At 37.4% G+C, this 13,656-nt stretch overlaps 1 protein-coding gene and 1 non-coding gene across 2 annotated transcripts in view; one reads left to right on the top strand and one right to left on the bottom strand.

The window, feature by feature from the left end:
- Nucleotides 1-13,656, bottom strand: part of LOC116243272 (macrophage mannose receptor 1-like) — a 29,310-nt gene that overhangs the window by 5,812 nt on the left and 9,842 nt on the right. Inside the window, exons 11-27 of the mRNA XM_031614417.2 lie at nt 12,758-12,906; nt 12,124-12,323; nt 11,612-11,733; nt 10,792-10,879; nt 9,974-10,118; nt 9,483-9,518; nt 9,222-9,391; nt 8,296-8,363; nt 6,045-6,145; nt 5,584-5,726; nt 4,783-4,897; nt 4,534-4,682; nt 3,221-3,323; nt 2,477-2,709; nt 751-916; nt 469-621; nt 59-175 (exon numbers count right to left, since the gene is read on the bottom strand). Coding sequence (XP_031470277.2) covers nt 59-175; nt 469-621; nt 751-916; nt 2,477-2,709; nt 3,221-3,323; nt 4,534-4,682; nt 4,783-4,897; nt 5,584-5,726; nt 6,045-6,145; nt 8,296-8,363; nt 9,222-9,391; nt 9,483-9,518; nt 9,974-10,118; nt 10,792-10,879; nt 11,612-11,733; nt 12,124-12,323; nt 12,758-12,906 — 2,258 coding nt within the window. The remainder of the gene's footprint in view (nt 1-58; nt 176-468; nt 622-750; nt 917-2,476; nt 2,710-3,220; nt 3,324-4,533; nt 4,683-4,782; nt 4,898-5,583; nt 5,727-6,044; nt 6,146-8,295; nt 8,364-9,221; nt 9,392-9,482; nt 9,519-9,973; nt 10,119-10,791; nt 10,880-11,611; nt 11,734-12,123; nt 12,324-12,757; nt 12,907-13,656) is intronic.
- On the top strand, nt 3,812-3,883 carry TRNAM-CAU (transfer RNA methionine (anticodon CAU)). The gene has a single exon. It is a non-coding gene; the product is annotated as a tRNA-Met (tRNA).

The raw sequence follows: 13,656 nt of genomic DNA, 5'->3' as shown, positions 1-13,656 counted from the left end.
CACAAGCTGTACACAGACGAAGTCAACTCATTATTATGGGTCATTATGAAAGAATTACCTTCAATATTTTTGAACAATCCTATCCAAAATTTTCTGACATCACTTGCAAGTGGAGACAAGTAAAGTAAGAGGAAGTTCATTTCAGCTGGATCTTCTATGGAAACCAGAGAAGCACCTAAAATATCAAATAAACAAAAATTTCAGCAATATTTCTAACTATACATTTTTTACTTGAGTAAACAATCATGAAAAAAAGAAAATGAGGGTGAAGGGAGGGAGAAGGAGTGAAGGAATCCTTTAAAGACCAAGAGTTTCCAATTATTAGATCACAAGTTCTCAACAAAATGTAATGGCAGGAAAGTTCAACCTCTACTGACATACTACCAATATCCACCTCTGACATCATGGGTTGACATGGTAAAATAGAAGGCATTACTTTCAGAACAGCTCTCACAAAAAGACACTTACCCATCTGAATACACATCATAGAAGCATCAGGCCAGCTTACTTCAGAAGTGGTGTGAACATAGTAGCAATGGCCACGAAAGGGAATCCAAGATCTACCATTCTTTGGTTCAGGACACTTTCCAGGAAGCTGTGGCGATTCCGTAGGAATTAACTCTGTTAAGGAGATGTACAACTTTCAGGGGTTTTTAAAAGCCAAGGAAAACACGGTCTGCTGCTGCTGAAATAAAGACAGTACTCGAAATTCCAGCCTTTCTAAATGCATTTCTCCTATTCATAACCTACCATCAGATTGTTTACAGAGAGATAAAAACGTTTCATTGCAAGATGTTGTCTTCCAGAAACCATCCAAATCCAAATAGGCACAGGCTGCATTCTTATTTGGTTCTCCACTGGCCCAGTTATGATATCTGCTCCTCCTTCTATCTGACCACATGTAAACGCCACGAGTCTAAAAGCAAATGACAGAAAGATCGTGTCACATACATGGTTTAGATTAAAAGAAAATTAAGACTGCACTTGAAGAGATGTAAAAGTTAGGACAGGTCAGAATCACAGTTACTTACATGTAATTAATTTTTCCTCTGTCATGACCAAACCTCAGCCCTCTGCAGCAGATAGGACGATAGTCCTACAGACATTCATTCAACACTCAACCTGCATTATTCAGTTCACACTATGCAGTTTCTATGTAAATGAACAAAGAGCCTTGTGGTAGCAAATGCGAGTATATAACTGAAGACCTTATTGAAGGAGTCCAAATAAACACAGAAATCAAACAAAAATTGCACAGAAACTATTCTTAGCATTCCTCTAACACAAGCTTTTCTATATTTTTAGAAATTAAAAAAAAAAAAAAAAAAGCAGAAGTTCAATTGAAACAAGAAATACTGATTATATTTTTCATGGGACACATACACAGACCTCTACCACCCACTGCATGGATCAGCTACTTAACATAAGTATTTTTTTCTCTAAACATGTACTTTTTCCAGTGGATTTCACCACTATTTGCAGACCATGACCAGCAGCAGCTGCAGTTATGGCTCTGTTAACCCCATCAAGTGCAGCCTGATCCCTTCTTCCTGCTGTCTTTGGAGGCAGGCTCCCTTTTAGTTCTCCATTTAGTTCTCCAGTTTCTTTCCTGGCCATTTTCCTTCAATCTCTTTCTTGGCCAAGTTCCATCCCAATCTTGTATCTAATCCTGGTTCCCCGATGCCCCTCTCACCAAAATTTAGCTCCTATTCATCTCACATCAGGAACTGGGCCTTAATGTCCCTTCAAGCTCCAGCTCTAACTCTCTACTCTTGACTTCCTTATAACTCTACTCCCACAGATATCCAGCTGCATCATCTTTTTTCATATTCTTTTTATATGCCCTTAGCAAAAGCTTCTCATTTCAGCCCTTCACACTCTTCGCTGACTTGAAGCTGTTGGCAGCTTTTGGCAGGGCACTGGCTGAAAACCACCCTACAGTATTCCCACATCCAGGGGCCTGATCCTTTCTTTATGCTGCACCTTACCATCTCCCCCTACTGAGACAGAAGTTAATGCTAGGCTTTAACTTGAAACAATAATGCTCAAAATAACCACAGAAAAAACTACTTTTAAGCAAAGCTGCTTCAATGGTATACTCCATAGAATGTTCTCAGAAAGAGCTGTGCCCTCCCACATGCATGTAAGAGCACAGGAAGCAGAAGTTCATAACCTCTTTTACCTCTGAAGCCAATAGCTACTGCAGCTACAGCCTTGGTGGCCTCTGAAATCTAAACTGTGGAACTTCTTGCTTATGTTATGGCCAAAAATGTAGATGTTTAAAACTTCTCAATGGAAGGGAAATCAAGTATCTTGGCAAGACTTTGATGTCTGCCAAGCATTCAAGGATCTGATTGATAGCACACTCTCCAGAGGCCACAGTAGTGGATTCTGCCAACCTCTGAGCAAGAAATACGGTCAATCTATGCTGATCTGGAGTACAGGTGTGTTTGTCACAAGCATTTTATTGACTTACCATATTGCTGTTAAGACCAATCCATACGGGTTCTCCATGCTTTAGTATCTGTAACCACAGGTAAGCTTCAACATAAGGATCTAAAATGCTGGCAAGATCTGCATATTGGTCTTTGCAATTCTTCTGTGCTTCTTCCCAGTTCATTTTATAGTTGATGACTGCATAGCGGTCATCACCATAGTTGTTAAAGCCAAACATTGGAACCACGGCTTGGGAACTTTGCAATGTGGGGTCTGTAACAAACAAATAAACAAAAATGTAAGTTGGAAGCTTTATCTTGGCTAGACGTATTATCACAATGAAAGAGGATCTAGTGTATCAGAATAATCAAGTAACTGAGAGAGACTGCAATAACAAATTAAGATTCCCAGTTAGCACTGCAGTGATGAAGCCATGTTTTCATGTTCTCTGACAAAATTTTCATGTCTGAAGTGGTCTTTATGGTTCCCTCTCTCTCCATCCTAGCTGCTAACAATTGTAAAATACATGATGATCCATAGTTTATTATTATTATTATTATCATTATTTTTAATTTACCGGTCTGGTCCTTAAAACTGGAGGAAGTTTTTCTTGCAGGAAACAGTATGTGTGCTTGTTGAAATGGATCCTAACGCAAGAGATATTTCAAAATTGCAAATTAATTTCAGTTAAAATGACACTGACTATGTGAAAATCACTTTTACCATGGGTTTTACATAGTCATAATACATAAACTATTCTAGAAGGTGCTTAAAAAAAACTCACCAGTATTTTTCTGGCATATGTAGCTTTTGCTTGCTTTACAGTCTTCATCTTTCCATTTCCCTGCTTGTTCAATAGGGTTCTTCTTCATATAGACACAGTCATCCTATGGAGGAAATTAGATTAGTAAGAAAAAGATGCGGATAAATAGGAAGCATTCCTTTTCCTACTGGATATACAGTTCCCTATCATATTCAGCTACGCATGTCTTAATAAAATTATTGGAGGACTACATTCAGTGCACTTATCTTACTAAGCTTAGCATCAAAAAATGTAATGATATACCATTTTTCAAATATTTTCATCACATCTAAATAACACTCTATAACGTTACACAGTTGTTGCTCTGCTATGGTTTATTTGAATCTCACTTGTCTGACATTTTCACAATGCTTCCAACATCTGTCTGGATTCATACAAAATCATGATGAAGCACAGAAGTTGAGAAAAAATGTCTGAAGGTGGACCTTCATGGCTACTTTGCTTTCAAAATCAACAAGGTCATTACAAAAAAAAAAAAAAAAGTAGAAATGTAACTTTACAGCAAAATGCAGCTGAAGTACATTTCATTCATCCACAAAAGCTAAAATAAGCAGCAGAGTGGCGCAGCGGAAGCGTGCTGGGCCCATAACCCAGAGGTCGATGGATCGAAACCATCCTCTGCTAGCAGCATTTTTGACATTAAAAAGCAGTGTTATTTATTTTAACAGTCAGACTCCAAGATGCATTCAGGAAACACGAGAGACCAGAAGGGCATCAGGTAGCTCTCTCTCTGTCTCTGTCTTCTGGGAACAGCATTATTGAAATACACATGGCAACCATTGGCCACAATGGTTGGGCTGAGATGGAAACCCAGATTGGGGGCCAGTGAATTGAGCAGACAGACCTCTCAATGAGTGAATAAAGCTGCCCATATCTTCTGTTGCAGGGATCTCCAGAACCTGGAAGTTCTCTTAGGGCCTGAGGGCAGAGGAGGTGCAAGTGTTCCCAGTTTGACAAACTTTTTGAGCAAGTGGCCAGGTTGCATGAGGAAATCGCCAGGAAATGTAGTATTCAGGAATCAGGGAGAGAAATCGATGAGTGGTATGTGCAGTGATACAGGCAGGCCAACTATCCTGTCTGAAGTCCTTGCAAGAGGAAGAAGTTAAGCTAGCTTCCAAACCTGAGGAGACAGACCACAAACCTGGAGAATGGGTCCTCATCTCTGCTTCAAGAAGGATGAGTCTCCCTCATGCCCCCTAAGTGCCTTTAAAGTCCCTTTCAACCCAATTCTATTCTGTGATTCTATGATTCCATGATAACAATAAATTTTTTACCTTACTATAGTAACTTCGGGAACCTTTTGCCCAGTTTGTGTAGTAAACTGGACTTCCATCTGTCCATAAGTATGTATGCTCATGATTTATGTCATTCAGTCCAATCCAGGCATCGGTTGCAGTATTTTTTAAGAGAGACATGAGGAAAGCTGAAGAAAAGATAAATATTGTACATGGAAGGAAAATGTTATAATCTGTTTCTCCATGATCATTTGATGTCTCATCTATCAAAAGATTTGTACTTTATACCTTGATTTTCCTTTTTTGAGATAGTAGCCAAGTTTCCTCCAAGAGTAATACAACTGTTCCGTGCAGCATGCCATGTCAGTGTGTAATTTTCATTAAGGCCAAATGCTTTGAAACACTGAAAAGAAAGAAGTGTACCAAAGCTGTAGTTGGATGATGTTTTAGAGCTTCCAGTGAGAGCATCTCTGTGTGTAACAAGTGAGATAAGCTAGATATTTTAAACCAAGAGGAGATTTAATTGTCCTTTCTAGCTTGCCTTTAGGTCTTTCTGAAAGAGAAGATGCATACTGGAAAACCTCCATATTTTAGCACCTATTTAGAAGAAGAAATATATCAGTCTAAAAATTTAAGTGGAAATTAAGTTCAAGCAATGGTTCCACAGCATTTCGTAGGCTTGACTTTGATTAAGGAATGCTTAAGACCTCAGAAAAGAATCCACACAGGTCAAAAAAGAGTCCCAGCAGTAAGTGACAGCCAGAGAAGCTTAGCAAAGTAAATACAAATGTACAGTTGTTCTGAAGTTGTTTCTCCCACAGTTGCTCAACTATCTTTGGCAATACTAAATAGTAGTAAAAATACAAAATGAAGATTTCTCCTTGTATGGCACATGATTTCTTTCATAACAGTTGTGGTTCTGATACAGACTATAATTTCTATTTCAGGAATCTTATTTTTAGGGTCATTAAATATACTTGGTCAGAATATATTTTGTGATAAACAAAAACACTGCTTCAACTCAAATACCAAACCAAGGAAGTTTTCAATTCTTTTTAAAATGCAGTATACTGACTTTTCATACTGTACCTTATTATCAAAGAGGAGCCAGTCTTCTGGACACCCACCCTTGGGTGGTGGTACCGTGGGAGCAATACTTGGACGAACAGTACTGTTAAGCCTTTCACAGATGAAAAGCTCAACACTGCCACAGTTGAGGTCATTCCATGTACCTTAAAGCAAATCAGAATAAAAGACAAAACTGAGACTGAAATAAAGAGTGACCTTTCCTTTAGTAAATCTATAATAGGAAGTAGAACTGATTACCATATTTCCCTTCCCATGGAAATAATTACTAATTTTATGTATGTTCTCCTTAGAAATATTCAGGTTTACAGCAAAATTCATGATTGCCAAAGGGTCATTATAGTTTAAATGCTTAATTAACCTCTCTAAAATCTAATGCAGATCTCTAAGACACAGACTTGCACATTCAGCCCTCTCAAGTCTGTACCACACCATGAAGGACTGAATATTGTTACAGCACTCACCTGTTTGGGTATACATGACCACACAGTTTTCATCATTATTTGCAAAGTTGGGTTCATTTGGGGCCCAGGCAACATAGTTTACAGTAGTTCCATCAACCCACCTGAAATAAGCGATTTGGTAGAATAATAATTCTTAGGGTAGCATTTCTTTGCTAGGGACTTATTAGAGCTTGTTTGTTTGTTTGTTTGCTTGTTTTTCTATATCCTAGTTTACAAATGTGTTCTTCTCTGGTAAAAGGAAAACTTTTCATTTGAAATCGTTAAAAAATATCTTCATGTCTAATGTGCATACTGTTGACCTGAACCAGATCTCAGCTAGTCTTCTCAAAGTCACAGCTTTTCTCTGTCTCTGAGCATTAATAACATTAATGTTCATTTAATAGCATTAAACAAAATACACCGGTGTAACACTGGGCCTGGCCTTACCTGGAGCACAGATGCAGAAACATGAGGCTAACTTAGTAATTTCTTGAGGCCAAAGCAGTAATATAATGTCTTGAAGGGTAAGACAGATTCTCGAATTACATACTAGGAACCATTTTGTTAACAAAAGAAATCTGTAATACATATTGCTACTGCTTTCAGTTATGCAAAAAAAAAAAAAAATACTTCCTAGTTCAGTGATTCACAAATTTATTCTCACAAATGCCCTATGAAAAAAAAATAAAAAGCCTCAGAGTGCTGGAGAGAGCACAGTCAAGTGGGAAATGTGCCTTCAGACAGCATGAGCTCCAGGGCTACTCAGTGTTTTTTTTTCCAGTTTGTAAGGCTAATCATCAGTATGCATGATTCTGCCAGTAGACTACAAATAAGGAATGCAAAAGGATGCCTAAATGCTTTCACTTGCAAATCTTCCTGAGTCAAACAGCAAAAAAAAATAACATAGAGTAAACTGGGAGGAATGTCTTAAAGACATGTACATGTGCATGTACAGCCCAAAAAGCCAAGTGTATCCTGGGCTGCATCAAAAGGCGCATGACCAGCAGGTCAAGGGAGATGATTGTCTTCAGCCACTCTTCTCTTGTGAGGCCCTATCTGGAGTATAACATCCAGACCTGCTCCCCAGAACAAGGACATAGACCTGTTGTAATGAGTCCAGAGAAGGGTCATGAGGATGCTCAGAGGGCTGGAGCATCTCTCTTATGAAGACAGGCAGAGGGAACTGGTGTTGTTCAGCCTGGAGAAGGCTCCTGAGAGACCTCATTGTGGCCTTTCAGTACTTAAAAGGGGCCTACAGGAAAGCTGAAGAGGGGCTATCAGAGACTATAGTGACAGGAAAAGGGTAGATGGCTTTACAGTAGATTTAGATTAGACATTGAGAAGAAATCCCTTACTGTGAGAGTGGTGGAGCAGGAGCAGGTTGGTCAGAGAAGCTTGAAAAAGTTCATGGTCAGGTCAGATAGGGCTTTGGGCAAACTGATGTAGTGGAAGTTGTCCCCTCCCATAGCAGGGGGTTGGAACAAGACAGTCTTTCAGGTCCCTTCCAACCCAAACTATGGGTTGGAAACTATATTGTTATTATTCTGAGTCATTCTATGATTCTATGATTTTACAATTCTATGATTCTATGATTTCTGAAAAAAGTTGGACAATCATCCAGAAAAAAGAAGGATTAAATTAGAGGGGCAGTAAAGACAAACAATAAAGTTTTTTTTTTCTAACCACTGGGCAGGGGAGGAGGGGGCAGAAGCTCCAGGAAATCAGGCTGTCTCAGCTCCACAGAGATGAGTGTCTGTGGCTTGTGGACAAGAAAGACATCCTGACAATTCAGAAGAAAGGTTGAAATGAGGCAGAGACTCATCTGACCAAATTTTGAAATCCCTGAAGAAGGCACTAGAAAAAGGCAGAAGATGAAGGCAGAGTACGGTTTTGATCATTTGAATATTTAATACTTTCTTTAAGTACCACCTGGAATATCTCTAGAGGCCTCGATCTTATCTATCTTATCTTATCTTGCATTTAATGAGGAGAGTGAGTGCATGTGTTAACTCAGAGTACACTGACTGTGAGCAAACATGACCTCACAAAACAAAAAACAGGGCCTAGAACTAGAAGAAGAGAAAATAGATAATAAAAATATCATAGGAGAAATGCTACCCTGAAAATGAGAATCGTATTTTAAGATTTTACGTCAAAATATGGCTGTAGGCAAACTCTGTCCACCTTTAAGCCTCAGCAGACTCCTAGAAACAGCCTTGGCAAATATTCACACATCACATATGAGTCTTACATACTTAATGTTTTCACTTACCGGAACGTCTTGTCAAGGCTCACAGTTAAGCCAATAAAAAAATTATTTCCTCGATCTTTATAAAAAGTCTAAAAAAATACACATACACACACAAAAAAAGTAACAATGAAATGTAAGCAAATAGATTTCAAATAAAATGAACAAGCACTCAAAAACACCTTATTTACATTTATACAGTTAGATGGCAAACAATGTACACGGAGTTGCTGGGATTATGTGCCTGAACTTCAAAATGCAAAATTATCATTCAATTATAAAAATAAAAGCATAACGGGATGAAAAAGAAATGGGGCAAAGTGCTGTGTTAAGAAGATTAAAAACAAAACAAAACAAAAAATGTCTTAAAAGGGCTATAAAATAAAAACATATTTTTAGAGTTTTAGGAAAACATAGTGGAAAATCGCCAAAAGGCTGCAAGTAAATAATGGAGCTTACAGTTTAATCACATGGAAAAAAGGGAGGAATCATACTTGTTTTTAATAGCATGGAAACTATTTATAGAAAAATAGAATCACCAAGTTATTCACTTCCTATTGGAAAGCAGCCTGGCTCAAACTATTTCTTGAAAATTTAAAATCTATTTTGACAAAAGGAGATTTTTTTTTTCCTTTATTTTTAAATTCTGTGAAGAGAACGAGGTGGAAAACAAAGTACCCACTCAGTAACTAACTTTCAACTAACCAGAAAAAAAATGTTGAAAGTTGCACTCTGGCAATGGTCTTGTAAATAAACGGAGGACTTTTCTACACATAGCAATTATTTATCAGAATAATGATTATGTTAAAGTTTCTAGGTAGTTAAACTCATGAAAGGTGGCACTCATTTTTTATTCTGCAGGCTACTTTCTAATATTTCTGAAGCCAGCTGAAAAAGAGGCCTCAGTGGAGGATAAAACTTGATTTTTTGAAGTGAAGTGAGTTTCTTACATATTTCCAAAGGAACGTTCTTTCACTTTCGCTGTCAATAATGGCAAGATCACCACCATTTTTCTTGCAGTAGTCTCTTGCTTTTTCCATAGGCATCGCTTCCTTGCTAAAGTAATATTCCTTATGATTATATATTATCCAGTCATCTTCACTAACAACATATTCATAATCTGCAATATGAAACATTAAGTAGAGTGTTCATAACAAACATTAACACCATTGTATGAAAATTTCTTCATGTACTGAATGTACAAGACTTACCAAATGTGGATGTAGGTTCTGGTTTCAGTGATGCTCCTGCAAGGTAAATCAATATCTGAGTACATTAAATATATCAGAAATATCTCGATTAAATATATTTATGCCATTGTTTTTTAACCATTTACCATTGCATTTTAATTTCCAGAGATAAAATGAAACCTGGAAGTTACTCGTAAGATTATTTTTGTCACAAAATTTCTAGGAATATCTGAAAGAAGGTGTTACACTCAGCAAACTACTATGTTAGAGCCAAGCTTACATAAACCACGGACTATGGATTTAGGCTACTTGATTTCATTTCCTCAGCATGCTGCATGTGCATGCTAAACTCACACATGTATCTCATCTACAAACTGTTTTTATTTAAATTGAAATTCATGTAGTGTTTCATGGAACAGCTGGCTCTAATACACATGATGCGATCTGACCTAGAGAGCACGTTCTAAACTGTTTCTAAATACTTTTTTAGAAGAAAAAGGTCTTCGACTTACCTTTTTTTATTTGACAAACATAGTCTTGCATATGTTCACAAAATATATCATTCCATTTCATATCGTTATAGCCATAAAACACTCCACATTTTTCATTTCCATCATAATTGTTTGGTTCTCCATTTGCCCATTTTTGAAAATTTACCTATAGTGAAAACACAGCTTTTTTAGGATTTTCTATGGAAGCAAAACGTTTTTTTTAAAGAAGAAAACACTTCATTTGAATTCATGGTCCACATTATCTGTTTGTTCCAAACTCTGGAAGAAAGACATGACCACAAGACCATTGCATAGCATAGTGATTCTTCTGTGTACCCATTGGCCAACACTAGTAAGCCAAAAATGTTCTTCTCCATTATACGTGAAGAGATTAAGCTGTTCTGTCAAGCTAAGAACTTTCCTCAGATCCCCTCCTCCTGCCCTGATGTTTCAGAGACATCCAAAGCTGCCATTATATGGTCTTGGGCCTTGCAGACATTGAGCTACTTAAGAGGGTGAAGGCAAAAAAGCTTATCTTGACCAAACAAACACAGTTATTTCTCACAGTAAATGACAAATGGGAATACAGAGATTGGTACAACCAGAGTCTTAAACCAAGAGAGAAAATAGAGATTCCATTATCTTTGGTGTTATTTCATTGCTATAACTGTCATACTACTCTGTATGATTGTGAACTATCAGAAGATAAAAACTAATTCCTAAATCAGACTTGGGAAATTGACTTAAAGTCACTTGTGGTTTGTACATGCTTGACAAACCGTACGTGTAGTATAATGTAGTATAAGAAAAGGAGTAGGAAAAAGAAATTGTTTACTCACTGGTGAGCCATCACACCATGTAAATCCTCCATCAGAGTCCAAGGCATTTAAACCCATCCAGTAAGATAAGTGACGATAGTCTTTATTTCTGAATGATTATGTGCAAATATAGACAATAAGAGTGTGAAATAGAAATGGAGAATATATGTCGTATGAAAGTTTTGTCACTTGAATTATCACTTGAGGAATTCATGTAAAGGAATCCCCCCATTTTCATGTGGGGAAAAATATTTGACAGGAATCAGGGAAACAGAACTGCACAGGAATGATCACAGATATCACATTATCAAAATTACTGAATTAAATGAAAATTTTAAGGTCTTGGTCCCACAAAGAAAATTATGCATTCAAACCCAGACTAGCCAGTACTCATTTGCTTCAGTTTAACTTTTATATAGACACATCAGTAGTCAGTCTTTCTTAGACTCCAATTTTTCCCCGCAACTAAAGAAGGAAAATTACATTTCACAGCATAAAATATTCCTTCAATTTTTTTATTATTTCATCTGCTGGTCAACTGGTTTCTCTTTTTCAACTAAACTCAGTTGAAACCAATTTTTATGACCCTTCTTTCATTTTTGTGTGTGTTCAAGCTACTCTCACACATAGATGAATCTACCCAAAGGTCTGCCAACAAGCACATTTGCTCACTTCTTTCCACCTCTTTAACTCTGTTTCTACCTCTTTACACTTTCCAGAGATGCACATTGTCTTTCCAAAAAAGAAACTGATCACTGGAAATTCCTCATGTCCTGCAAAATGTTCATTTTTAAAATGCTTTCTTTCCTATGTTTAAACAATGTATTTTGCAGATACTTACAAACTAGATATTAGTTTTTGCTCTTCTTCACTGTGGACACATGCCAGATCTCCTCCAATAGCTCTGCAAAAATCTCTTGCACCAAACCATGTTTGCATTTTCTCCCTTCCTCTCTGAAAAATCTGTGAAAAGTGGGCAGTTAAATACAGTCTCAGATATTACAGTAATTTAGAATCAGCATTCTGAACATCTGTTTTTCTTCTGTTCTCTCGCCTCTAGTTTAATCATTTGACATTTAGTTGTGCCACCTTGCTTGTGTGGTCACCTAGCAAATTTGATTATTGCAGCCTTGTTTTCATCATCATCTCAGAATCCTGGTAGCTCCAAACTTCAAATCCAGCAGCACACAGCACTTTTCAGCACCTCAGGATGCCCCACCCAGGATATGGTTAGAGATGTGTAAATGCAAATGACCCGTTAGGTAAGCAGGATAAAATCCACCCTCCATGCATAGATGAAGCATATTCTTACTTGAAATGACAGGTGTTTGTTTTCATTTGTTAAACACCTACTTTGAAGCAGAAGCTGCTCTGAGGAATGGATTGCCACTCATCTGGGCAGGACGGGAGCGGAGGAGTCGTCAGAGGGGGTGGTGGGGTCGCTCCCTCCACCAGCTGCTTGCACAGAAACAGGTTTTTTTCTTCACAATTGAGAATATCCCATAATCCAGCTGAAGTTCCTGTTCTCATGGCCACACAGCCTGGCTCCCTTCCTTCATGAAAGGGAAAATTTTAAAACCTTATGGATGTGCACCTACATCTTCTCAAAACATATACCCTCTACTAAAAGCTACCTGTCCCCACTGTGTTTGAATGGTCAAGTAGTTAAAATAAGTTATTAAAAAACTAATTTTATATTATACTGGTGATATATTGTATCACCAAAATATAAAAACCAGCAAGAATTTGAATTTATGGTCCACATTATCTGTTCCAAACTGTGGAAGAACCAAGAGTGGATGACAGCAGCGGCCACATGCAGTCCAAGGCGGCCACTTGGAAAGAGCTACTACAGCTTCAGTACAAACAGAAGTTGCATGGTAATTTCTGCACATTTACAGCAGAATTGTTTTAAAACCATCCTATAGTTTCTAAACCCTGACTTCCTGGTTCCCCAGAGCAGAAACTCTGAACCCCTGTTTCCCACCTGGCATTCCCATGTTCCAGTGAGTGAAGACGACCGGGTCCCCACCAGTCCACCTGAATGTCCCCTGCTCCTCCACGTCTGAGAGTCCAATCCAGAAATATTTCACTGACTTGAATCCAATTATAGAAGTTAAAAAAGCCTGTTCATATCTGTGAAGAACAAGTACTAAAGTAATGTATCAAGCTTTATTGTAATCTTCCTATTTCTTCAAATAGTTTGTTGTAGTAAATCTGGTAAATTTAAGATGATTTGTTAATTATATGGGGAAAAAAATAAGCATAGATTGAAACAAGGATCATGGTCTTAAAGGTATAGATCTCATCATAATACAAAATGTTCACTTTACAATTAGGTAATGTATATCATGCTTATAATTTAAAGTGATTCTGTTCTCCCTTTGTGCTCTACAATGAGCAATATAAGCCAATACTTGGGTTAATGCATTTATTTAAATCAGTGATACAGTGATTTACTGTGCTTTAAAATAAGGTTTAGATCTTTAAATCCTTTTAGTCGGATAAAATAAGTATTCTAAAGAAGAATACATTTCCAGATCTTCCTATTATGAAGAAAAGTCTAAAAACTCAAATCCAGAAGAAGTAAATAGTTTCATATTTATCTGTTTAGTTCATTTCAATGAGTTTTAAAACAGTCTGATGATTCGGGACTGCTGGGGGGCTGACTCAAATCTTTATTACCAGGGACAACAAGGGTGCTGATGAGTAGCAGCCATACCTTCAATGTTAATATTGATGACATAGCACTGCCTGTTTTATTTTGTTATACTTAGTTTTAACATGTGTCTTACACCAAAGAACTGTATCACATTAGACACTATTAATAACTGTAGAGTGGGAAGAGCTGAATTTTTGGCTTGGTCACACGTCTGAAAGGATAAG

Source organism: Phasianus colchicus, chromosome 6 (genome assembly GCF_987193195.1).
Source record: "Phasianus colchicus chromosome 6, bPhaCol1.hap1.1, whole genome shotgun sequence".
Taxonomy (NCBI): Eukaryota; Metazoa; Chordata; class Aves; order Galliformes; family Phasianidae; genus Phasianus; species Phasianus colchicus.
Note: the sequence above shows the minus strand (reverse complement) of the source record. Positions and strands in the feature narration are given on the sequence as shown.